The sequence below is a fragment of the Salmo salar genome, chromosome 11 (genome assembly GCF_965601325.2).
Source record: "Salmo salar chromosome 11, fSalSal1, whole genome shotgun sequence".
Lineage (NCBI taxonomy): Eukaryota > Metazoa > Chordata > Actinopteri > Salmoniformes > Salmonidae > Salmo > Salmo salar.
Genome location: NC_138301.1, coordinates 12,911,969 through 12,937,425, shown reverse-complemented (window position 1 = coordinate 12,937,425; position 25,457 = coordinate 12,911,969). Strand labels below are relative to the sequence as shown.

The 25,457-nt window shown below is 41.7% G+C and overlaps 1 protein-coding gene across 3 annotated transcripts in view; it reads left to right on the top strand.

The window, feature by feature from the left end:
- The window catches only part of LOC106561993 (phosphorylase kinase, beta), a 58,441-nt gene that overhangs the window by 9,227 nt on the left and 23,757 nt on the right, over window positions 1-25,457 (top strand). For all 3 annotated transcript variants that reach the window (XM_014126505.3, XM_014126504.3, XM_014126506.3), the window contains 11 exons: window positions 3,142-3,241; window positions 4,616-4,723; window positions 4,823-4,903; window positions 6,963-7,078; window positions 10,532-10,595; window positions 14,675-14,770; window positions 15,325-15,522; window positions 20,046-20,103; window positions 20,254-20,331; window positions 21,432-21,590; window positions 21,999-22,093. In XM_014126505.3, the coding sequence (XP_013981980.3) occupies window positions 3,142-3,241; window positions 4,616-4,723; window positions 4,823-4,903; window positions 6,963-7,078; window positions 10,532-10,595; window positions 14,675-14,770; window positions 15,325-15,522; window positions 20,046-20,103; window positions 20,254-20,331; window positions 21,432-21,590; window positions 21,999-22,093 (1,153 nt within the window). The remainder of the gene's footprint in view (window positions 1-3,141; window positions 3,242-4,615; window positions 4,724-4,822; window positions 4,904-6,962; window positions 7,079-10,531; window positions 10,596-14,674; window positions 14,771-15,324; window positions 15,523-20,045; window positions 20,104-20,253; window positions 20,332-21,431; window positions 21,591-21,998; window positions 22,094-25,457) is intronic.

Genomic DNA, 25,457 nt, shown 5'->3' with positions numbered 1-25,457 from the left:
TAGAACACTTTCGGCATCTTGTAGAGTACATGCCCCGACAAATTGAGTCTGTTCTGAGGGGAAAAAGGAGGGAGGAGGGGGCTTCAACAGCACCATATTTCCTTCAAAATGTTCTCTAGTCTCTAGGCACAATGCTCTCACCTTCAGACATTCTGTTGATTCTTCTGTATCTGATTATAAAACAGGTCACCTTTTTCTTTGTAGTAACGTGTCCTTCACTTCATACACTGAGGGCTCAAGTTCAAGGGGAGTTCTGAGATTCTCAAAATAGTCAGGGACTTTCTCCACTAGACCTTGTAACCAAGTGCTCTTTTGAAACCCACTGGTGTGCATTTTTTTCTCCCAGGGGACACAAGAGTAAAAATAGAATGTTCAAGTAGACCAGACGGGCCTACTCATCCGTCATGGTTTCTCCCCATTAGCATTCACAGGAATTTAATTTAGACGACTCCAATCTGACAGCACAGACCCAAACCATTATTTACCCTCCATGTGACTAGAGAGGGGACTGGAGTGTGATTGGAGTGGGCGCTCTAGATTGGAGTAAATGGGTGGATGGATGGGCAGATGCTGTCTGTGTGTCCAGTAAGTCTACTGCACTGGTGGAAATATATGTTTCAAAGTAAGTGAATGTCATTAATGAAAACATACACGAGGTCTACTTACAGTGCATTCGGAAAGTATTCGGACCCCTTCACTTTTTCCAACTTTTGTTACATTACAGCCTTAGTCAAAAATGTATTAAATTGTTTTTTCTCCCCTCATCAGTTTACAGTATACAAAATACCCCATAATGACAAAGCAAAAACAGTTTTTTAGAAGTTTTGCAAATTAATGATATTTCAAAGTATTCAGACTCTTTACTCAGTACTTTGTTGAAGCGCCTTTGGCAGCGATTCCAGACTCGAGTCTTCTTGGGCATGATGCTACAAGCTTCGCACACCTGTATTTGGGGCGTTTCTCCCATTCCTCTCTGCAGATCCTCTCAAGCTCTGTCAGGTTGGTTGGGGCGCATCGCTGTTCAGCTATTTTCAGGTCTCTCCAGAGATGTTCGATCGAGTTCAAGTCCGGGCTCTGGCTGGGCCACTCAAGGACATTCAGAGACCTGTCCCGAAGCCATTCCTGCGTTGTCTTGGCTGTGTGTTTAGGGTGGTGCCACCACCATGCTTCACCGTAGGGATGGTGGCAGGTTTCCTCCAGACGTGATGCTTGGCATTCAGGCCAAAGAGTTCAATATTTTTTTTCATCAGACCAGAGAATCTTGTTTCTCATGGTCTGAGAGTCTTTAGGTGCCTTTTGGCAAACTCCAAGCGGGCTGTCATGTGCCTTTTACTGAGGAGTGGCTTCCGTCTGGCCACTCTACCATAAAGGCCTGATTGGTGGAGTGCTGCTGCATAGATGGTTGTCCTTCTGAAAGGTTCTCCCATCTCCACAGAGGAACTCTGGAGCTCTGTCAGAGTGACCATCGGGTTCTTGGTCACCTCCCTGACCAAGGCCCTTCTCCCCCGATCGGTCAGTTTGGCTGAGTGGCCAGCTCTAGGAAAAGTCTTGGTGGTTCCAAACTTATTTTATTTAAGGATGGTGGAGGCCTCTGTGTTCTTGGGGACTTTCAATGCTGCAGAAATGTTTTGGTACCCTTTCCCAGATCTGTGCCTCAACACAATCCTGTCTTGGAGCTCTATGGACAATTCCTTCAAACTCACGGCTTGGTTTTTGCTCTGACATGCACTGTCAACTGTGGGAGACAGGTGTGTGCCTTTCCAAATCATGTCCAATCAATTGAATTTACCACAGGTGGACTCCAATCAAGTTGTAGAAACATCTCAAGGATGATCAATGGAAACAGGATGCACCTGAGCTCAATTTCAAGTCTCATAGCAAAGGGTCTGAATATTGAGAGCATCCTGACTGGTTGCATCACCGCCTGGTATGGCAACTGCTTGACCTCTGACCGCAAGGCACTACAGAGGGTAGTGCGTATGGCCAAGTACATTACTGGAGCCAAGCTTCCTGCTATGCAGGACCTCTTTACCAGGTGGTGTCGGAGGAAGGCCCAAACAATTGCCAATGACTCTAGCCACCGCAGTCCTAGACTGTTCTCTCTGCCTACCACACGGCAAGCGGTACCGGAGCCCCAAGTCTAGGTCAAAAGGCTTCTTAACAGCTTCTACCCCCAAGCCATAAGACTCCTGAACAGCTAATGAAATGGCTACCCGGACTATTGGCATTGCCCCCCCCCCCCCCACCCCCATTTTTACGCTGCTGCTACTCTGTTTATTATCCATGCATATTCACTTTACCTCTACCTACATGTACATATTAACTCAATTACCTTGACTAACCTGTGCCCCCGCACATTGACTCTGTACCGGTACCCCCTGTATATAGCCTCGCTACTGATATTTTATTGTTGCTTCTTAATTATTTTTTATTTAATTTTTTACTTCAGTTTATTTTAGTAAATACTTTCTTTAACACTTTTTTTCTTAACTGCATTGTTGGTTAAGGGCTTGTAAGTAAACATTTCACTGTAAGGTCTACACCTGTTTATATTTGCCGACTGTGACAAATATGATTTGATTTGAATACTTGTGTAAATAAGGTATTTCTGTTTTATTTACCAAATTTGCAAAAATGTCTGAACCTGTTTTCGCTTTCTTATTGTGTGTAGATTGAGGGGGAAAAAATAATTTAATCCATTTTAGATTAAGGTTGTAACGTAACAAAATGTGGACGAAGGGAACGGGTCTGAATACTTTCTGAATGCAATGTAGATGCCATTGTTTATGTCAATAGTATACTGGAAGCATTTGGGTGATTTTTCAAGTATGATTTTGATGCGGATCAATTGGAATGGAGTATGTCCTAGCTTGTCTTATGCTTTTGGAGGACAAAGGAATAACAACTATCATTAATGTCCTAAAATGATTTAAAACCTGTCTGACTGTGTACAAAAATACAATAAGTTGTCTCCATTTAATATGTACCATTTAATGTATGCACAGACAGGATAACCAGACCCTAGTGATTTTGTGCGGTGAAGTAGGATCATTTAAGATGATTTAACATGCTCTTCTGCTCATTGGGCCGTTTTTCTCCATCTCATTGTGGCACATGGCGACGATCAACCCTGACGTGCAGACGCATCGATGATGACATGGGACGCACCCATGAGTTGGAGCACTCAGCCATCAAGTGCATGAGGGGTATTCTCTACTGTTACATGCGCCAGTCTGACAAGGTGAGTCCAGAAATGAAACGTCAGACCACAGGAAACCCTGTAGTTCATTCTTAGTGATCTAAACAAATGCCATTATCCAGTAATGAATATAGATTTTTAGCAAACACAGAAACTGTCACTAATGGGGGGGGAGATAAAGATCTCTGTCCTTTTACTGATCTTCTCTGTTCTCATGCTTCAGTGGTTTACTATCTCACACTTTGACTGGTTTTATCTCTATGCAGATGGAATAATATAGAGGTCTCCGAAATGTTTTAGCCTCAACAGAACACTTGTATAAAGTATTTGAGCAGACCGTTCAGTCAAAATAGTAGCGTTTATATTGTTTAAAGACATCTATGAAAGCATAATTACAGCTTTAGTACAATAGAACACTAGTCTTGTTCTGGTCTGTAATTGCACATCTCTGTTGCCTTTTGAAATTGTTTTGTTTCATTTACTCATGACCTTGACGACCTAATTTATGGGAAAGCTTTTCTGTGTCTTAATTATAATGCACCGTTTCTTCAGTTAATTACACAGTGCAGCGCTCATTAACATCTGTCTCTGGCATTCACAGAGAACATGCCATTTTTAATGGACCCACAATAAAGAGGGACTAGGAAGCACATTTGATCAAATAAAAAAAAAACTACAGAGGTATTAAAGAGAGGGCATCAAAGTTTACCACAATGTACCAATGAAACTAAACACAGTCTTAACGAATTAGCCACACAACGCAAGCTTCTCAAATGTTTTCTGACAGATTTAACTCCGGAACCATTTCATGCTAAGATCACACACACTCACTGACACACAGTGACATTTGACAAGATTCATAAACTGCACTATTGTGGAAATGCACTTTCAATACAAATGTTAGGCTATTTTGGAACGCAACAGTTATTGGTTCGGTCAGTGCCAAATGTTGGCACAAAATAATGCACTGTGTGAAGCAAACTCAAACAGAGTGTATTACTCTATGTGAATCACGCAAATCTGACCTGGGATGATTTGAGGAGGAGAAGTCATATGTGTACATCTTTGGCATGACTCAAGAATTGCTTAATGCACCACGATACAAATAAATGGTATGTCTGTTTGCAATATTTACAGATGCATTCATGCATACCAGTGGTTTGCTCATGTCTTCAGAGCCATTAATTTGAGGAAAATTCTAGTATGTGTCCTAGTGATGACGCAGTGGAATATCCATGAGCCATCCTAGTCCCGGTTTTCACCTCACGTACCTTTTTGTGAGGATAGGATAAATAATGGAAAGATGCCCAGTCAGTAAGATATATTTTTTATGGACTGACTCCTCTTTTATTTGCCCCCTCTCTCTCTCTCTTTCTCTTCCTTTCACTCTCTTTCTTCACCTTCATTCTATTTCAGGTGGAGGAATTCAAACAGGACCCCAGCCCCTCCAAGTGCCTGCACTCAATATTCAATGTAGACACAGGAGATGAGATTCTGTCCTACAATGACTACCATCACCTACAGGTAAACCCTCTCACAAACATTGTCAAGATAATGAATTAAGTCGGAGCGGATTCCGGTCTTACGTTCTTCACCATTGTAAATACCGTCTCCCTCCGTCAGATTGATGCCTTGTCTCTGTTCCTGCTCTATCTGGTGGAGATGATCTGCTCCGGCCTCCAGATCATCTACAACACGGATGAGGTACGGCCCACTGGCCTAGTCACGTGACCCTCTCTCTCAGAAACAACACGTCTGTCTGCGGAGCATGACTCTTACGCAGCATGGCTTCTTCATAGTGATTAGATGGGGACCAATAAAGTATGATCAACCTAAGGGGAAACCCAGTGTCAACAGGGAGCAGAAGCGAACAAATGGACACGACTATAAACAACGCAAGCCAAGAAAGCTCCTGTGTGCCGAAGTGCCCTGAGACAGTTAATAGTAATAGTAGAGACAGCAGCTGAATAAGCAGTTGTTAAAGGTCCATGCATCTTTAGAAACACAGCTATTTACATGTGATGATTTGATGACTATGTAACAGTTTTAAAATTCATTACACCTGCCTCTTGACTTGCACTAACTTATTCAGCACCCTTTTTCATTAGTGAGCAAGTTATTGAGTTGGAGGCTTAGTAAAACGGACAGCTAAAGTAATAGTAACTCATTCGTTATAGTGGTACTTTAAGGTGGCTGCAGCAGTAAGTGCTGTTAATTCTCTTGTCTCCTGTTTTTATAGCCCTTTGGGAGATTTGAAATTCATTAATTCCATCTCTTAATTCAGTTGTCTGCTCACTGGGAGATTTACTTTTAGGCACAGGGGTGAAATGATTGCCTTCAGAAAAAGCTTTTGTTTATCCAGACTTATCTTCAAAAATAGAGCTGTTCTAGAACATTATGCCCTGAAGCAATTACAGTGAGCATTCACTTTGTTTACAGAAAAGGAAAGCCTCACATTATATATATATATATATATATATATATATATATATATATATATATATATATATATATATTTTTTTTTTTTTCTCCCAACAGCAAACAAATTGCGTGTGTAGCTTCAATGGGGCCAGTCCTATTTGCAAAGCAGACCTAATTTGCACATTTAAATAGTGCTTATTGAGCTGCGTAATACAAGTAAAGGGCATGAACATGGAATCAATGAGCATGCATCCTTTTATTAATCTACATCAGAACAAATGAACAGGAAATAGGACTCTTAATGTGTGTTATTTCTGCACCGCATTTAAATGCATTTTTTTGTATTCTCATTAGTCCAATTTTTGCTCTTAGCAGTGGTTCAGTTTATTTTCCCGACTGGAAGTTCAATTCAATTGAATCTGCATTGCAGTATTAATACAGGTAGATGCTTTGGGTGTGTGCTTATATGTGTGTTTTGTGTATGTGCCCATTCGTGACAGCAACATTCATTATGATACTATCAAGATACCAGAAAGATCCTCCAATCGTTAAGACAAATGGAAAAATCATATGCTTCTTTATCTAAATATTGAAAGAGCGTGGGCGACAGAGAGGAACAAAATGGTGCAGTTTGAGGAGAGAGGGGTGAGAACAGGTGGGTCTGAGCAGGTGTGATGTCGTTGATGTTTGTGTGAGTCTGTATGTTGTTTTGTGTTGTACATTTTTTTTATTTTTATAAAAAGGCCATAAAGATCCTTACATGAATCATTCTATTAAAGCCCGAAATAAAATAACCCGCAATGTCCTTATTTCAGTGGCTCTGTTTAGTTCCCTGTCTTCCCTCCTTGCCTGTCCCATTTTTGTACGCTTTAGGCCCTCTCTGTTTCCCTGTTGTCATTCACATCTCCCCCAGTACTTTCACATTTTTCCTTCATGGCCTCGAAGTCATAATTTAAAAATATTTTCGGGAAGTTCCCTTCTCTCCTGTTGTCTCATTCTGCGCATAGAGGAGAGACATTCCTCCTTGTTCCAGATTAAATTAAGGACATGGTTTTGACTACCCATGTGACTGGGTGATGTTTGTCTTTTAACATGGGGCACACAAATGTTAATTCCATCAGGGGCAAAATGTTGTTTTTATTGAATAAATAACTTACTGAAAATGTGCATAAAATGAGAGTTATTGGAGAATAGTTTATTCCATTTAAATGTGAGTACATTCTTCCCGAAGTTGCATAAGCTCTTCTTTTGACAATATGATGACACGGTATAGTATAATTCCAGGGAGAAAGCGTTCTATGTTGAGATTGAAAGATCTCGTTTGTATTTTCTACCTCTGCAGGTATCTTTCATCCAGAACCTGGTGTTCTGTGTAGAGAGGGCGTACAGAGTGCCTGACTTTGGAATGTGGGAGAGAGGGAGCAAGTACAACAATGGAAGCACTGAGCTGCACTCCAGGTCTGTCTTTTCCTCCTCTAGTGAATACGTTGATATGTTAAAATATGAATACATTGCTAGACAGTCTCCACACATGGAATGTGTTAATCTCTCCACGAAAACAAAGCGGATATATTTTAGGGTAGTAAAGGTAATGTCGATGGTCTATCATTTGAGCAGGAGAACTGCCTCTCCCTCTCTCAAGACCTCCATAATGATTCTGTTTCCTCTGTCCCTTATCTCTGGAAAACATTGGTTTCTCCTAAAGAATGTAGGAAAAATTGGTAGCAACTTACCACCATTTCCTAGAGAAAAAAAAAATATGGCTTTGCATTCTACATAGACAATAATTCGACACCATGGCCATTAGTCAAATTCAGAATGACTGATTTGTAGTTCAGTTTCCATAATACACATTAATATGCAGTAATGTAAACAGTGAGGCAATTGCGGGGGCAGAATAACAACTTTTTACATACAAATACTTTCTGAGTTCATTATCTTAATGCAGAGTCGTTCACCAAGTTTCAGGCGCGGTTACAATGGGGGGGGGGGGGGGAGAACTGTTCCATTAACTCAGTGTACCAGACTGCCGATGGGTACGTAGGTCTGTGTGTGGCTGAGTGTCAGGGAAAGCTGTGATGAATGCCTTCATCAAGAGAATTGAATCATGACATTCAAGCTCGGCTGAAAGGAAAATGGCAGTCATTATAAAACAATGTTAATGTCATCAATCCTAGATGATATTGAGTTTGTGCAAAAATGGCTAAGCTGTAGTCCTATAGAGCTCTTGGTTACCCCTTGGCAATCTCTCACCAAGTTAAAACATAGAGCAACTTAATTCTAGATGTAACACTGTAGTAATATTTAGCTTTGTTCAACTGCGTTAGGTTTCTAATTTAAGTCCACTCTACAGTAGGTTTAATCCAGACTGCACTCATTGGGACGTGTTGACAGATGCTGTCAACATCAATCAGGATTTAATTACATCATAGAATAGTACGTTACTGTATGTATGTTTCTCCCTTTTGTAAAAAATTGTATGACAAGATACTGTGTTGTGCTTGTTGTCTGCAACTTACTATTATCAAAGCAATGCCCACCCTGCTCCCTGAAACTACAGCACTGTGTGCACATTCAATGTTTTAAACCGTCGACCAAGGCGTCACACTCACTCAGAACTGTTGACAGCTCTTACGCATTATGTCCAGGCAAGTTCGGACAGAAAATCAATAGACTTTCAAAAAGGCCTCATGTTTCTTGATTGTGATCATTGCTGCTGATTTTGTCAGAGCGGGAGCTGAAGTTGGGTTTCGGGAAAGCTGGTTTCAACTATGTTCTTTTTATTTTTCTGCATTTTTGTATCGGTTTGGGCTCTGTTTGGGATTGAACACCTTTTTATTTGTCAGCATATCTTGCAACTTTCCTTGCCACGTCATCTTCTTCCTTTTATTTAGAGCTATTAAGAGGGAAAGGAAATTCACTGCTAATTTCTCTGCATAGTGAAGTGCATAATGATTTCAGCCCCCTCTAAGCAACAATTATATCTACGAGTCATCTGTTTGCATTAGATTATTAAACCATTTAAATGTATACTTGTAGGCATTTACAGTATAAATGTGAGGCTCATTACAAGTCAAGATGTGTTTGTTTTTGGTGTCATGTGCCTTGTACATAGGGGGTCCATAAAAAGTTTAACCAAACCCACCTTTATAAAGTATCTCCAGTTGAAGTCGGAAGTTCACACACTTAAGTTGGAGTCATTAAAACTCATTTTTCAACCACTCCACACATTTCTTGTTAACATACTGTCGTTTTTGCAAGGTGGTTAGGACATCTACTTTGTGCATGACACAAGTAATTTTTCCAACAATTGTTTACAGACAGATTATTTCACTTATAATTCACTGTATCACAATTCCAGTGGGTCAGAAGTTTACATACACTAAGTTGACTGTGCCTTTAAACAGCTTGGAAAATTCCAGAATTTTCAGAAGCTTTAGAAGCTTCTGATAGGCTCATTTACATAATTTGAGTCAATTGGAGGTGTACCTGTGGATGTGTTTCAAGGCCTACCTTCAAACTCAGTGCCTCTTTGCTTGACATCATGGGAAAATCAAAAGAAATCAGCCAAGACCTCAGAAAAAGAATTGCAGACCTCCACAAGTCTGGTTCATCCTTGGGGGCAATTTCCAAACGCCTGAAGGTACCACGTTCATCTGTACAAACAATAGAACGCAAGTATAAACACCATGGGACCACGCAGCCGTCATACCGCTCAGGAAGGAGATGCGTTCTGTCTCCTAGAGATAACGTACTTTGGTGCGAAAAGTGCAAATCAATCCCAGAACAACAGCAAAGGACCTTGTGAAGATGCTGGAGGAAACCGGTACAAAAGTATCTATATCCACAGTAAAATGAGTCCTATATCGACATAACCTGAATGGCCGCTCAGCAAGGAAGAAGCCACTGCTCCAAAACTGCCATAGAAAAGCCAGACTACGGTTTGCAACTGCACATGGGGACAAAGATAGTACTTTTTGGAGAAATGTTCTCTCGTTTGATGAAACAAAAATGGCCATAATGGCTATAAAGACCATTGTTATGTTTGGAGGAAAAAGGGGGAGGCTTGCAAGCCGAAGAACACCATCCCATCCGTGAAGCACGGGGGTGGCAGCATCATGTTGTGGGGGTGCTTTGCTGTAGGAGGGACTGGTGCACTTCACAGAATAGATGGCATCATGAGGAGGAAAATTATGTGGATATATTGAAGCAACATCTCAAGACATTAGTCAGGAAGTTAAAGCTTGGTCGAAAATGGGTCTTCCAAATGGACATGACCCCAAGCATACTTCCAAAGTTGTGGCAAAATGGCTTAAGGACAACAAAGTAAAGGTATTGGAGTGGCCATCACAATGCCCCGAACTCATCCTATAGAAAATTTGTGGGAAGAACTGAAAAGTGTGTGCGAGCAAGGAGGCCTAGAAACCTGACTCAGTCACACAGCTCTGTCAGTAGGAATGGGCCAAAATTCACCCAACTTATTGTGGGAAGCTTGTGGAAGGCAATTTAAAGGCAATGCTACCAAATACTAATTGAGTGTATGTAAACTTCTGACCCACTGGGAATGTGATGAAAGAAATAAAAGCTTAAATAAATAATTCTCTCTACTATTATTCTGACATTTCACATTCTTAAAATAAAGTGGTGATCCTAACTGATCTAAGACAGGGAAGTTTTACTAGGATTAAATATCAGGAATTGTGAAAAACGGAGTTTAAATGTATTTGGCTAAGGTGTATGTAAACTTCCGACTTCAACTGAATATAAAGTAACCTGTACATGTTAGCCTTGCGTGTAACTTGGCGCTATGGAACAAAAAATGTGTAGCCTATGGTATTTCAATTATAAATACCTTTAGACAGTGCTTTCAGGTTTATATTGGGTTTCTAAAACATGTTCTTTCTTTTGCAGTTCTGTGGGGCTGGCTAAAGCTGCTCTCGAGGCTATCAATGGATTCAACCTGTTTGGGAATCAGGTATTTCATTTATTCTCCAACTTTCATCCACATTCTGTCAAGAGACCTAGCCATTGTCCTCACTTACTCTGAAGATAAGAGTTTAGGATTTTAATGACCGAACTGGGTATTCACCTCTGGTGTAACAGCGTCTGATGCATTAAGATTGCATTATAGATAGTGTGTAACTGATTTTATGCTTCAAATTGGGAGTCCCATTACATCACCATCCATCTTCAAGATCTTATAGATGATCATAGCACCACAGTTCTCACCGATTTGAATTCATCAGAATTTCTTTCATATATATTTAAATGTTATTATTTAACCTTTATTTAACTAGGCAAGTCAGTTAAGAACAAAATCTTATTTACAATGACGGCCTAACCCGGCCAAACCCGGACGATGCTGGGCCAATTGTGCGCCGCTCCACTGAACTCCCAATCACGGCCGGATGTGATGCAGCCTGAAGCCGGTGATGTGATGCAAATGACCAGATATCGTCATTTTCTGTGTGGAAAGTGAACCATACACTTAGGGGTTTTATTGACTGGGCGTGTGTTGTACTGACTAGCTAGATGTCTATGCACTAACATCTTTGATAGATTACTGCTGTTCCCATTTCCTTGATTTCCTTGCTCCTTTCTGGATCAGCCATTTGTAGGATTAATTTGTTTTGCTGTCTAGAGTAAAGACAGGAATGTGAACATCCATTATATGTGCTAATGGTTTGGAAAACTGAAAAACTTCTACTTAGCATTCTTGTTTTTCTCAAAACAGATTTCTTTCTTTTCCATTTTGTTCGTTCATACACACAGCACGAAGCATTTCAAGCAAATAAAGCACAACAACTTCATTGTGTCCCATGTGAACCTACCATGAAAGGAGAATATCTTACCCATAGTGATATACAGTTCCTTCAGCAAGTGTTCACAACCCCTTGACCTTTTCCTAATTTTTGCTGTGTTCGAGCCTGAATTTAAAATGGATTAAATTGTTCTTTTTTTTGTTGCTGGCCTACACACAATACCCCATAATGTCAAAGTGGAATGATGTTTTTACATTTTGTACAAATTATTTCAAAATGAAAAGCTGAAATGTCTTGAGTCAGTAACTATTCAACCCCTTTGTTATGGCATGCCCAAATAGGTTCAGGAGAAAAAATGTAAGTTGCAAAATGCAATAATTGTGTTTAACATGATTTTGGAATGACTACTGTACCTCATCTCTGTACCCCACACAAACAATTAGGTCTCTCGAGCAGTGAATTTCAAACACCGATTCAACCATAAAGACCAGGGAGGCTTTCCAAGGCCTCACAAAGGGCACCTATTGGTAGATGAGTAAAAAATGAATTAAAAGAAGACATTAAATATCCCTTTTGAGTATGATGACGTTATTAATTACACTTTGGATGGTGTATCATCATACCCAGTCACTTCAAAGATGCAGGCGTCCTTCCTAGCCAGAGAGGAAGAAAGTGCTCAGGGATTTCACAGAGTTTAATGGCTGTGATAGAAAACTGAGGATGGATCAACAATAATGTAGTTAGTCCACAATACTAACCTAAATGACAGAGTGAAAAGAAGGAAGCCTGTACAGAATAAAAATATTCCAAAACATGCATCCTGTTTGCAACAAGGCACTAAAGTAATACCGCAACAAATGTGGCAAAGCAATTAACCTTTTGTCCTGAAAACAAAGTGTTATGTTTGGGGAAAATCCAATACAACACATTACTATCATGTTATGGGTATGCTTGTAATCATTAAGGACTGGGGAGTTTTTCTGGATAAAATGTGAATCCTAGAGGAAAACCTGGTTCGGTCTGCTTTCCACAAGACACTGGCATATGAATTCACCTTTCAGCAGGACAATAACCTAAAACACAAGGCCAAATCTACACTGGAGTTCCTTACCAAGAAGACAGTCAATGTTCCTGAGTGGCCGAGTTAGTTTTGACTTAAATCTGCTTCAAAATCTATAGCAAGACCTGAAAAATGGTTGTCTAGCAATGATCAATAACCAATTTGAAAGAGCTTAAAGAATCTTTGAAAAGAATAAAGGGCAAATGTTGTGGAAAGCTCTTAGAGATTTACCCAGAAAGACTCCCACTGTGATCGCTGCCAAAGGAGATTCTAACATTTATTGACTCGGGGTTGAATAAGATATCAAGATATGTTCATGTTTTATTTTTCATAATTTGTTTTTTGTGTAGATTGTTGACAAAAGTGACGATTAAATCCATTTTAATCCGACTTAGTAACAAAACAAAATGTAGAAAAGGACAAGGGTTGTGAATACTTTCTGAAGGCACCTTATAATTGCTATAGTCTCTTTTGCTACTGTTATCAGTGATTTAATGAAGGGCTCTTCTCCTTAGCCGCCTCCTTCTTCATCTAATTAATCCACTGCCAATGATGTTAAATTGACTCATTGATGATCAGAGTTTTAGATTAAACTCTGTGCCCCACTGGGTTTGGTTCCTGTCATTAGGCAGTAGTATAGTAGTAGCTGCTGTGTGGGGATGGAGTGGCCATGAGTCATCACATAGGTTATTAATGATGGCCAGCTCTCAGTGCCCCTCTGACTTCCTCTAGATTTTCAACTGAGAATAAGCCATGATCAGTGACTTTCCCCAGCTGTGTTCCTTAGAGGCAACAGCCAATCAATGACTAGCCAGAGAACAATGGTCGAGAGGGAGCCAATCACTAACTTTACCCAGCTATTATGTGTGGGTTGTCAGCTTATTAATTGACTGCCTGCTTCACAGCAAAATGTGGAGTGCTATCAATAAAGGTACGGTACTAAGAAGCGTAGGTCACAGTGGAGACCACGTTCTGTGCTGTCACAATCATTTACATCCCATTCTACCAAACCCTGCAGTATGTACAGTAAATCACTAAAGCAGGCCTGTTGAGTCACTCTGATGGCTAAAAGCTTTGGTTGGCTTGTTTGAAAGCAGCATACATAATGCATTGTGCAGAAACTACTTAGATAGTACTTTTTCTTTCCTAAATGTGAACATTTGTTGAGGTGTTAGTGAAGAAACGTGTCCGGGAACATTTGTAACAGAAATTTTGAGAAATGTGTTAATCCAAAAATGGTACAGTAAACTAACCCAGAAAAAGCACTCAAACCCTCATTTCAACACAGGGGCTGGAGGGTAGGTAATCATACCGTGGGCAAAGAGTTTGCAGTCTAACAACATGATGTGGTATCGAGGTGATTGGATGGCCCTTCATGGTTGGAGTGTCCCCGCACTGAGCTCAAAGCATAGAAAAACAATGCTTTTTAGCTTTGTACCCAAAAATATCAAATGGTCGAGCAATACTGACTCTTTTGTAAGAGTACGGTTGTAATATTGCTGCTTTCGTAGCTGGTTTTGCTCTGCAGAGGCGGCAGGTGAGACGTTGGAGGCTCTGAGTGTGTGTGCGGCACTTCATCCTCCTAGCTGAATTCACAGTAACGTAAACAAAACAGGTCTTCTGCTATGTAGAGAATGTGCTATGTAGTGTGTGTACACATTGGTACGTGTGTCCATGCACATTGGTACGTGTGTCCATGCGTGAGCGAGTGTCAAAATCAAATCATATCAAATTGTATTGGTCACATAGACATATTTAGCAGATGTTGTTATTGCGGGGGTAAAGAAATGCTTGCGTTCATGGTTGTGACATTTTCATGTCGTTTCCTGCGTATTAAGGCTTCTTTTCAGGGAGCTAGTGGAAGTGGTGGTGACAGCTGCAGTGTGACAGGCCTATATCAGGTCATGCTGGGAACAGCCAGTAGCTGCCATCCATGCCCTGCAGTCCCATGGCTCACTAGTGGCACAGTTCAAAAGCACGGACGGAATAAATATAAACATCTCCTAGATGTTTTGAATTCTGATTGGCTGTGAAAGTCGGTGTTCAACCAGGTTTCCTAAATGTGTTATGTCCAAACATGTAAGCATGCAGGCTACGTTGAATCTTGCGTTGTGACAAAACGGAAGCGCTACAATTTTCATCCACAGCGAATCAGTATCAGACCTTGTCTGACCCGCGTCAATCTTACAACCACCAGTGAATATGACTCTTGTCATCTCTGTTGGTCTGCAGGGTTGCTCTTGGTCTGTCATCTTCGTGGACCTGGATGCCCACAACAGGAACAGACAGACACTGTCATCCCTCCTACCCAGAGAATCCAGGTCCCACGTGAGTAAAGACAATTAAACCACTCATTGCTAAATACCACTCTGTACCCGAAGATGTATTGGCTCAGTGACCAGTCTAGTCTCCCAGTTCACCAGTAGAGAAGGGGCTGATCATTTTTCTCCGGCAGTAAGAGCAACTAGACAGAAAAGTGCTCCTGTAAATGAATTGGATTAATTAGGGGAGATGGAAGAAATGCATTGGAGCTACATCTACAGCGTGGGCTAATGGGAGGGAGTGGTGGGGATGGAGTGAGAGAGGGCTGCGGAGGAAGGAGGTGAAGGGAGTACAGTACAAGGCTTATGCAAATAAAACGTTGAGCATCTTAATTATATATGCGTCTCTGACTAATGTGTTATTAAATGTCAGCCTCTTTAATGTTGGAAAGTGGCCATTAGCAAAGAGAGAGAGTGGGTCCCTTAGTCTCTTAACCCTTTACTAACTACCTGAAGACAACTGGCACATGGGGGTGAAGGGTCGACTTAGGAAATGATCAAAAACCGGTATCTGTGTTTTAAATGCTACGCATTTTAAACCTTCTTTGAACCCTAATACAGAATACGGACGCTGCCCTCCTGCCCTGCATCAGTTACCCTGCGTTCGCTGTGGATGACGACGCCCTCTACAGTCAGACCCTGGACAAGGTGGTGCGCAAGCTAAAGGGGAAGTACGGCTTCAAGCGCTTCCTGCGTGACGGCTACAGGACCGCCAATGAAGACGAGAATAGGAGACACTACAAACCGGCTGAGATGAAGGTCTGTGGTTTAGTTTAAAAGCCAACCCTACAGACTGATTGTGATGACTAACATGCGCTACTCTGACTTGACTTTTTCCATTTCAGCTCTTAAAACCCCTTACGCTCGTCGGGAATTGACCTATTATGGATAAGGCTAAATTGAAGTGTTTCTTACATAAGAAATACGGAAAGCATATGCATAACAATGGTAGCAATTCAAAGGCAACAGTTTGGAAATTATGGGGAAATTATTAGACTTAAGGTGAGCACACAACAGTTCACCTGACATGGTTGGCATAATTTGAAAGAAATGTCTATTGACAAAAGGACTATCTAAATGATAAAATATGATCTTAGTCTTAGGATTTCACTACAAATGCTAGGGAATTCAGAGAAGCAGATAGTAATTTTGGTGCGCATAGACTGGAGACACAATTGCATTCTATGTGTGGTCCGTGGCAAAGTTTCTACAACAAACAGGCTCATTCTGTTCAGGACAACCCATGATATAACACCATGTCATCTTGTAACTGCACATCAAACATAGTGATTATAAATGCTGACACTGCATATTACATGAGTTTTATGAGATAGTTAGCAGTTGATGGTATTCTTCAATAACACAGACCCCAAAGCAAATCAAGGGGAGAAAAATAGGTTTATTCAAAAAGAACAAATCATAGATGTTATGCTGGGAAGTAGACGGTCGATATTCATTGTTTCCTGTCCTCAATGATTCTCCACAGAACAAAGTGACGGGATGTAATTTATAACCCCCAACCCTAGCCTGTGGTTGACCAATTAGAATTCCTTGCAGTAAAATTGGGCCAATGGCCAAATAACAAGTATCCTGTTTCAGGCTCAATGTATAGACGATTCAGACCAATGAGATATTACCACATGTAGCTATGAGTCCAGGACTGAAACCCCTACACCGATTCTAACCAGATGTTGAACTGAAAAACAACTATTTCCATTGATTGTTAATTCCCTATTGACCTCTAGTCCTCTGCGTTGTGTATTATCTTAAAGTATTATTTTTTTTTTATTTCACCTTTATTTAACCAGGTAGGCCAGTTGAGAACAAGTTCTCATTTGCAACTGCGACCTGGCCAAGATAAAGCAAAGCAGTGCGACAAAAACAACAACAGAGAGTTACACATAAACAAACGTACAGTCAATAACACAATAGAAAAATGTATGTAGAAGAGTAGGGAGGTAAGGCCATAGAGGCAAAATAATTACAATTTATCATTAACACTGGAGTGATAGATGTGCAAATGATGATGTGCAAGTAGAGATACTGGGGTGCAAAAGAGCAAGAAGATAAATAACAATATGGGGATGAGGTAGTTGGGTGTGCTATTTACAGATTGGCTGTGTACAGGTACAGTGAGCAGTAAGCTGCTCTGACAGCTGATGGTTAAAGTTAGAGAGGGAGATATAAGTCTCCAGCTTCAGTGATTTTTTTTTTTGCAATTCGTTCCAGTCGTTGGCAGCAGAGAACTGGAAGGAAAGGCGGCCACTGGAAGTGTTTGCTTTGGGGATGACCAGTGAAATATACCTGCTGGAGCGCGTGCTACGGGTGGGTGTTGCTATGGTGACCAGTGAGCTGAGATAAGGCGGGGCTTTACCTAGCAAAGACTTATAGATGACCTGGAGCAAGTGGGTTTGGCGACGAATATGTAGTGAGGGCCAGCCAACGAGAGCATACAGGTCACAGTGGTGGGTAGTATATGAGGCTTTGGTGACCAAACGGATGGCACTGTGATAGACTACATCCAGTTTGCTGAGTGGAGTGTTGGAGGCTATTTTGTAAATGACATCGCCGAAGTCAAGGATTCGTAGGACAGTCAGTTTTACGAGGGTATGTTTGGCAGCATGAGTGAAAGAGGCTTTGTTGCGAAATAGGAAGCCTTTTCTAGATTTAATTTTGGATTGGAGATGTTTGATGTGAGTCTGGAAGGAGAGTTTACAGTCTAACCAGGCACCTAGGTATTTGTAGTTGTCCACATATTCTAGGTCAGAACCGTCCAGAGTAGTGATGCTCGTCGGACGGGAGGGTGCGGGCAGCAATTGGTTTAAGAGCATGCATTTAGTTTTACTAGCATTTAAAAGCAGTTGGAGGCCACGGAAGGAGTGTTGTATGGCATTGAAGCTTGTTTGGAGGTTTGTTAGCACAGTGTCCAAAATGTTCTTACAAGATGGAAATGTGGACTCGGAGGTGTTTTGGTGTGCTTGTATGACATCAAAGCGGTATTTCTTATCCTCAACGTCTCATCTGTAAAAATACATAGAGTCCTCGTAATTTACAGCCTTTCCCTCACTCAGACAAAGTTTTTTTGCCAAAGTTGCCCAATTTAGCGGGAGGGATGAGGCAACTTCTTGTAGCGTTCAGTGCTCAAGTTCAGAACGGCTGTCAGTCGAAACCCATACAGCACTGTGAAGTGGAGACACTGAGCTCTGACGTCATGTAATGCATGTTACTGTACAGCCACTGTGTTCCAATCAGTGCCCAAATCTGCCATTGTCAACCTGTATACGGGTACGTGTGTTAAGGGTTAATTCAGTTTTTGTTTTCCTACGACAGAAACCACGCAAATGTGCCTGCTCTGCCGTTGATAAATCCCAACTGAAGGCATATTAACTTCAGGATTAGCTGCCGTGCCTGCAGAGTGTGAATTTGGAGCAGGGCAGCTACTTAACACTGAGCAAATCATTGCATTAGCCACAGCACTGACCTGCCCAAATTAATGAGCTTGGATTCAACAGGGGGAAACACAAAGGGAGGAAATATGGGAATAATCTGAGCCACTGAACTCTAAAGTTTCATTATAGGATTTAGACTAGGTGCAATCAACAGGTCCCAGTCAGACCATTTCGGAAATGGAAGCTGGGATATTACACTATAAAATGCCTCGTGATGAATCGTTTTGAAATCTCATCCATTACAATAGGTAATGTAGTAGGCCATTACATAACATTATAGATGGAATGATTCTCTGCACATGCACAACCTCTTCTTGCTGCCCACTCAAATAGCTAGAAGTCACATGTATGGGATCACGAAGGACATTGTACATCATATTTAATTGCTGAAATATGTACATCATATTTTATTGCTGAAATATGCTGTTTCGGGTGGGAGGGCATTGATTGCAGGTTTATTCATTTTGAAAACGCATATCTTGTTAGATTTTCTAAAGTCTGTAACATTACCCACTACAAGTGAAGGAGTGCATCCTGTCTTACAGTATAGAGTTTTACAATCTGTGGAATAGCTGAGGCTCCTGGGATAGCTGGTGTTTACTGCAGAAGTAGGCATCAGTGACTGCTCTCTACATCCCTGTAACATTTTATTAAATATCTCCATCATGTTGTGCCTTATATCTACTGGCACAGACACGCAAGCAAGCACTCACACACTCACACACACTAGCATGACCCAGCTGTGTCAGCCTAACCCTTGAGCAATGACGAACAACTCGCAGTACGGTATGCAACATAGCTTTGGTAAAGCTGATAACAAAACACATGAATAGAGATGGCTGGGGGAATCACATGTTAGATTTATTTTGATTTGATGGACTGATGGCTGAAGCGGTCCCTGTTATCTCTGCTATAACAGCCAAACTGCAGCCTGGGAAATGTGTGACCACTCCAATTAATAGCCTATATTTCATTACGTTGTAGTCGCTCTCTTATCTCCTATTGCCATGGAGATTGTCTGCAGAGATGGGAGACGGCGATAACAAAGTCTTAATTACATTTCAGGAGTCGTTATGCTCCTCCTCTCTCTGAAGGCGAGGAAGCCAAGCATAGCGCGAAAGTGAGCCGCTGCTTTGGTCCCAAAAAGATTCCTTAGGTGAATGTCTTGAGAGCTAGTCAGTTTGAAGAAGGGTTGTTACGTAATGCAGATATATCCTTTGGTCTGTTTCATTCAGTGTTCTTTTAGTGTGTCCTCGGGTAATTGATCCACTAAGTCGAAATGATTTATGTTGCCTTTGGTTTGTGAATGCTACATGAAAACAGAACAGAACCAAGGACACTATCTGACAAACGATCAATACCAACAACAACAAAAAAATTACTTAAGACTTATTACGTCCTCACAGTTACTGTTGAAGTTTCTCCTTGGAATTATTGAACTGAATAAATTGCTGTTTCGCTATACAAACATCTCTACATTTGGCTTGTTTTTCATTTCAACCCCAGACGATTTATGGGTATGGGTGGTGAGGTAAGAAGTTTCTGGTTGGCTGGGACTGTAATAGCATCTCAGAAGTAATTGTTTTTGCGTCTGTTAAACTGTTAGAATTGGAAAACGAACTTGCCACTCTTCACTTGTTAAGAAGTGTTTTAAGTGTGTGTTTTGGGACAGGCCCATCACTGACACAAAGCAATATATTTTGAGATGAATGCACTTGCATGCCATGTTTATTTCTCTTTCGGGTTAGGAAACGAGTGACCTTCTCGGTGTTGTCTTTTTTTCAATTCTTCAAAGACACTTTCATGAAAATCTAATGTTCTTTTCTCTTTCAGCTTTTTGATGGAATTGAATGCGAGTTTCCCATATTTTTCATCTTCATGATGATTGATGGTGAGTCGTACACAGTAAACATCACAATAGTTGTGATGTTCATATTGTCATGAAAGTGTTGTGAGTATTGGGTTACATGGAACTTTAATATCTGCCACTTTTTTTTTGCCATTTTACGGTCTCCTCTACTCACCTGTATTTGATTTCCAGGGGTCTTCAGGGGGAACAACGCCCAAGTCAAAGAATACCAAGACCTGTTAACGCCTATCATTTTTCAATCTTTTGAGGGTGAGTTTTCCTCCTCCCTTGGTGATCTGTGTTCTTATGGAACTACTGTGCACATATACTGCCACGCACATGCACACTCAATTACTCTAGCAGTGTTTCCCCTAGGATTTTTTTCAGCAAGGGGGGGGGGTGCATTGTTACTGGGGGGGTGCACTGCTACTAGCGTTAGCACAATGACATGCTAGTTGGTAGAGCCAACAACTATCTATTTAAAAGCGCGTCTCAGCAGGAATATTTTTATTGTACAAAATGACATCAGATTTGTTGCGGCGGTGGCAACAATTCAGCAGTGGTGGGCCACCGCTGCTAAATTAATATAGGGGAAACACTTATTAGTCCCTCTCACATACACATTCAAGCTGGCATCCGTGGGAGTCTTTTGAGAAATGCACATGCATTTTGGTTGCAAAGATTACTGTTATTTTCATATTATACGTATTACAATATCATCTCCCACATGCTGAGTGCACGAAAGCTGTTCACATATTTCAAGGACCAGGCTTTTATATCAGCCTTCACACAAAGCTGTATTTTTCCCCCAGTAAAGAAACCACATTAAAAGAATCTCGGGAGCCAATAGCCTCTGAAGCATGCATGCTGCTTTAGGAATACATCTCAGTGGTTGCAGACAGAGTTGTCACCTCCTTTGGCTTTGTGGTGTCTTTGCATTTTGTTATGCAGAGAAAGTATTGTACTCCCGGTGCGTTCCATCTTGGAAATGTGACATTTCTTCACGTGTGTCTGTTAAGATACCTTTGAATAGATAACTACCACTCCTTTCTCCTGAGCAGCAGACACATAAACTGCACTCCTTTCTCCTGAGCAGCAGACACATAAACTGCACTCCTTTCTCCTGAGCAGCAGACACATAAACTGCACTCCTTTCTCCTGAGCAGCAGAGACATAAACTGCACTCCTTTCTCCTGAGCAGCAGACACATAAACTGCACTCCTTTCTCCTGAGCAGCAGACACATAAACTGCACTCCTTTCAGATGTATCAACCTCCTGGAAATTCCATTAGTGCCTTCTATTCGACATGTTTGTAATCACCCAGCACAGTAATGTGTATCTATCTCCCAACCTGTTTGTCGTGGGTCAGGCCATGCTGTCATCCCGAAGTACTACCGCGTACCTGCCGACTTTGTGGAGGCGGAGCAGAAGAAGCACGGGAGCCAGAAGCGTTTCCCTGCCAACGCGGGCCAAGATGGCATGCTGTTCCTGTGGGGCCAGGCCCTCTTCAACATCGCCAGGCTGCTGGGTCAGTCTCTCTGGTTTCCCTTCACTGACCTCACTTCACTGTCAAATACCTTCTCTTCTCTGACCTCTCGCTGGAGCGGGATCCTCTATAGAGCATGCTCGCTGGAGAGGTATCCTCTATAGAGCATGCTCGCTGGAGAGGTATCCTCTATAGAGCATGCTCGCTGGGGTGTTCACTATACTGTTGTCACGTCAGACTGCGGAGGTCACGGAGTTCAGATATTCAGTTCAACATATGTATTTGCTGTATGTTTGTGAAGTGGCTCACAGGTTAATGGGTTCTCATTGCCAAGTTAGGACTTTTGTAAGGAAAAGTCATTTTATGGGGTTATGTCCTGTGTATCAGTTGGAACTTTTTAGTGTGCTCTCCGTGTGTTCACCCCTCCACTCTGCCATGTCTCTTTTCCAGTGGATGAGCTGATCAGCCCCCAAGACATCGACCCAATCAAACGCTACGTACCCCGCCAGGATCAGAGGAACGTCAGCATGAGATACTCCAATCAGGTTCGACTCCCATTCCCATGTGACCAGCCATCACTATAATCAGAGATACTATAGATATAATGACGAGATGCTTGTGTCTCCGCCCTAACAATGGGATTCGCTGTCCACAGAGCAGAACGGCAGGCTGTCAAGCTCCCGCCTATTCCTCTCTTTGTATTGCAATAAAGCACCTCAGTATACCATGGCTAAGGGCTGTATCCAGGTGTTGCGTTGTGCATAAAAACAGCCCTCAGCCGTGGTATATTAGCCATATACCACACCTCCACGGGCCTTGCTTAAATAGTTAACCTGCTATAAGGGCACTACTGCAGTCTACACCCTCTGCATGTATACATGAGTCTGCATAATTCTATACATCATTGATTCAGATGTCATATATTCTTACTTGCTAGGACAAACTTTGATGTATTATTCCAAACCTGTGTTGATATGCGGTGGGCCACAAGGCTCAAACGAGAGGTAAAAAAAATCAATGGGGAAGGAGAGAGAGATCAGGAGTCTACATAATTTACCTTGAGTTTAGCTTTCCTCCTGCATGAATCTACAGTCTATCTCACCTCAGTGGAAAAACAGGTTGTTTTATTCATGACGCAAATGCTCAGCTAAGCAGCTCACCCTGGAGCAGAGGTTGGAGCTCCGGTACCTTCTCAAGCCTTTCACCCTGGAACGGGGCTAAGGTTTGCGTCGCTGGGAGAGCACGCTGGGAGGGGATTGCATAATGTTCACAAGCGCGTGGAGCGGCTGTCTCTTTTCCTTTACATCACTATAACCCTTTGGTCTGTTGGGGCGGCGCCTGCGTGCGTGGTCGCGCTGAGCTTTCACATGGAATCTATTTTTGTGCTCCCATTTCGGCTGAGATACTCTTAGAATCGTCATGTCTGCGTTGCACTTAAAGGCACACTACATAAGACCATTTCGTGATGCATTAGACTAGACCTGCTAAAATATTCTGAATGAACATCTGAATGGAAGAGGGCAGTGAATGGAAGATGCCGCTGTGGTGTAACGGTGACTAGAATAACACACATTAACACAGTATTAGAATGGCGATTTGTGGGGTCACATTTAGATTTGACTGTTCAGCAAGCTTGATGCTATGCATTTAAATGTTTCATGTGATAATACAACTAGGTGATGCCCGGAGACCTTCTAGATAATTCACGAGAGAATGGGATTCACATAGTTCACGTGTTATTTATGTAATGTTAGTGTTATACATATTATGAAGAATGTAGTGCGACTGTGTATGCTGAGCAGCTCTGAATTGAAACGTCCTTAAATTCCCAGAGCCTGTGTACTGTACGTTAAATTGTTATTAACCGATACAAATAGTACACTATTTTTGGTAGCGCATATATTTTATGCACTTCCCAGAATTTTATGCACTTCCCAGAATTTTATGCACTTCCCAGAATGTCAGGCCTAGTAAGCACTAGACCCAGATCTATGTGTGTGGATCAGGGTAGTTTAGTATTTAGAAACCATTAGGAGAATGTGAAGTGAATGCTCCTTGTCTGTGGTTTGTTCCACATGAGAAGTGATGCGTTTTGCTAGGCTCAGAGGTTGAGTCAGATCAAACGCACCCCAGGGAGTTTCAGGAAACACTCTCCAAATAAACACAGAACAAAAACCAGAGAGGAGATATCATTAAGCCATATGCCTTAAAATATACACCCACACACACACACACACACACCCACACACACACACACACACACACACACACACCATCAAAGCACGCGTGCAGCAAACATGTAATACAACTATACACCCGATTAGCTAATCAGACACATGAAACAAATGCACACATTTTCACTACCGTAATACTGAGTCAAAGAAGGACACACATGAACACAAATACACGCAAAGATGGATTCAAACGCATAATAATTCATTATATTTTTATGTAACCTCAAAGGGCTTTACTTTGTGGGGGAATTCGCCTCATCCACCACCAATGAAATTAGCAAATAAATACTAGTATTTTCTTTCACTCTCTTTCTACATGCGTACACATACTCTCATAACACACACCTATTCACAGTATCGCATACGTGTACTGTAGAGTAGCTCTAGTCCCCACAACAGAAACCGCTCTCTCTTTAACTGAGTGATTCTGTGAGCCACAGAACAAGGTTAATGGAAATTTCCAAAGCACAGTGCATCCTGGGGGCTGTCACTCAGCCCTGCATCTGTGATGAGGTCTAAAGGTGAGAGGGCTTCAATTGGCCGTCACACTATGAGGCACAAACAAGCCCCTTCAGAGAAAGAGAGGCGCAACATGGAAGGCATTTGAGGTTGTCGATTTTAGTGTCTCTACTAAATGCACAATGTTGTTGGGGAATTCAGTTTTACAGTCCTGACAGTAAGCCAGAATGTCTTTTTCCAACTTTCCAAGCTTTTGAAAGTCAAACTCCAAACCCCTTGCTCATACCTTTTCTGCATTCTGGGTTCCATACTACAAGTTTGTTTTGTATCGCCATATGAGGGGAAAGGCTTCTCAGATCCATTGCAGAACAAAGGAGTATGTATTGTGATTTGATTATGTAAAAAAAAAAAAAAAAAGAATTAGCATGTTTTAACATATTAAAACAAACATTAGAGGGACACCATTTTTTTTTAGATGCATAATCCAGACTTCCCTGTTTTGATGTGACACCCTGAATGGTTGTGAACAGATGGATGTTGTTTTTTCCCTTGCATCCAAAGATAAATAATATTCATTAGCAGGACAGGGCTGCCAAATGGCACGCTGACAGCACTGTAGAGCAGGGCTGGGCCCCCCTCTGACAGCAAGAGCCCAGGAGAGATTGCCAGTGACCTGAACCGGCAGGGAGTAGGCCATCTTTCACATAATGTGACAGCAAAAGTGGATCACAGCGTCTGCTTTAGAAACTTTACAAGGCCCCGGTCCCGAGTCAAATCCACATTAATTAGTTTTTTTATACATTTGGCCCAGTGGTTTTTCCAAGCTCACTGTTTGGTTTATTAGCCATAATCACTATAGTAGCTCTCTCAGCCTCTCATACCTAAGGGGAAGTGACCTGTGAGCAGGAGAACTTCCAACTTGTCTTTCTTTGTCTTTCCAAAGGCGAGCATCTACATAGGTGACCACCTCCTCGACAGGCCAACACAGTTTGGTCTTTCATCATGGAGTTCCATGCTGCTGAACGTGATTCTCTCAGAGTCTCGTGGAATGTGGCCAAGCTCACAGCAGTGATGTAGAGTACAATCGTGGTCTCTATTTGGGTAAAAACAACAGTTGTGTGTCATCCCTGTCTGGGCATATCAATTATTTGTCATGGGGAGCGCTGTGCTGGGGTTAGAGCCAGGTCAGTCACATGCGCCAGAGCAGAGACCATTT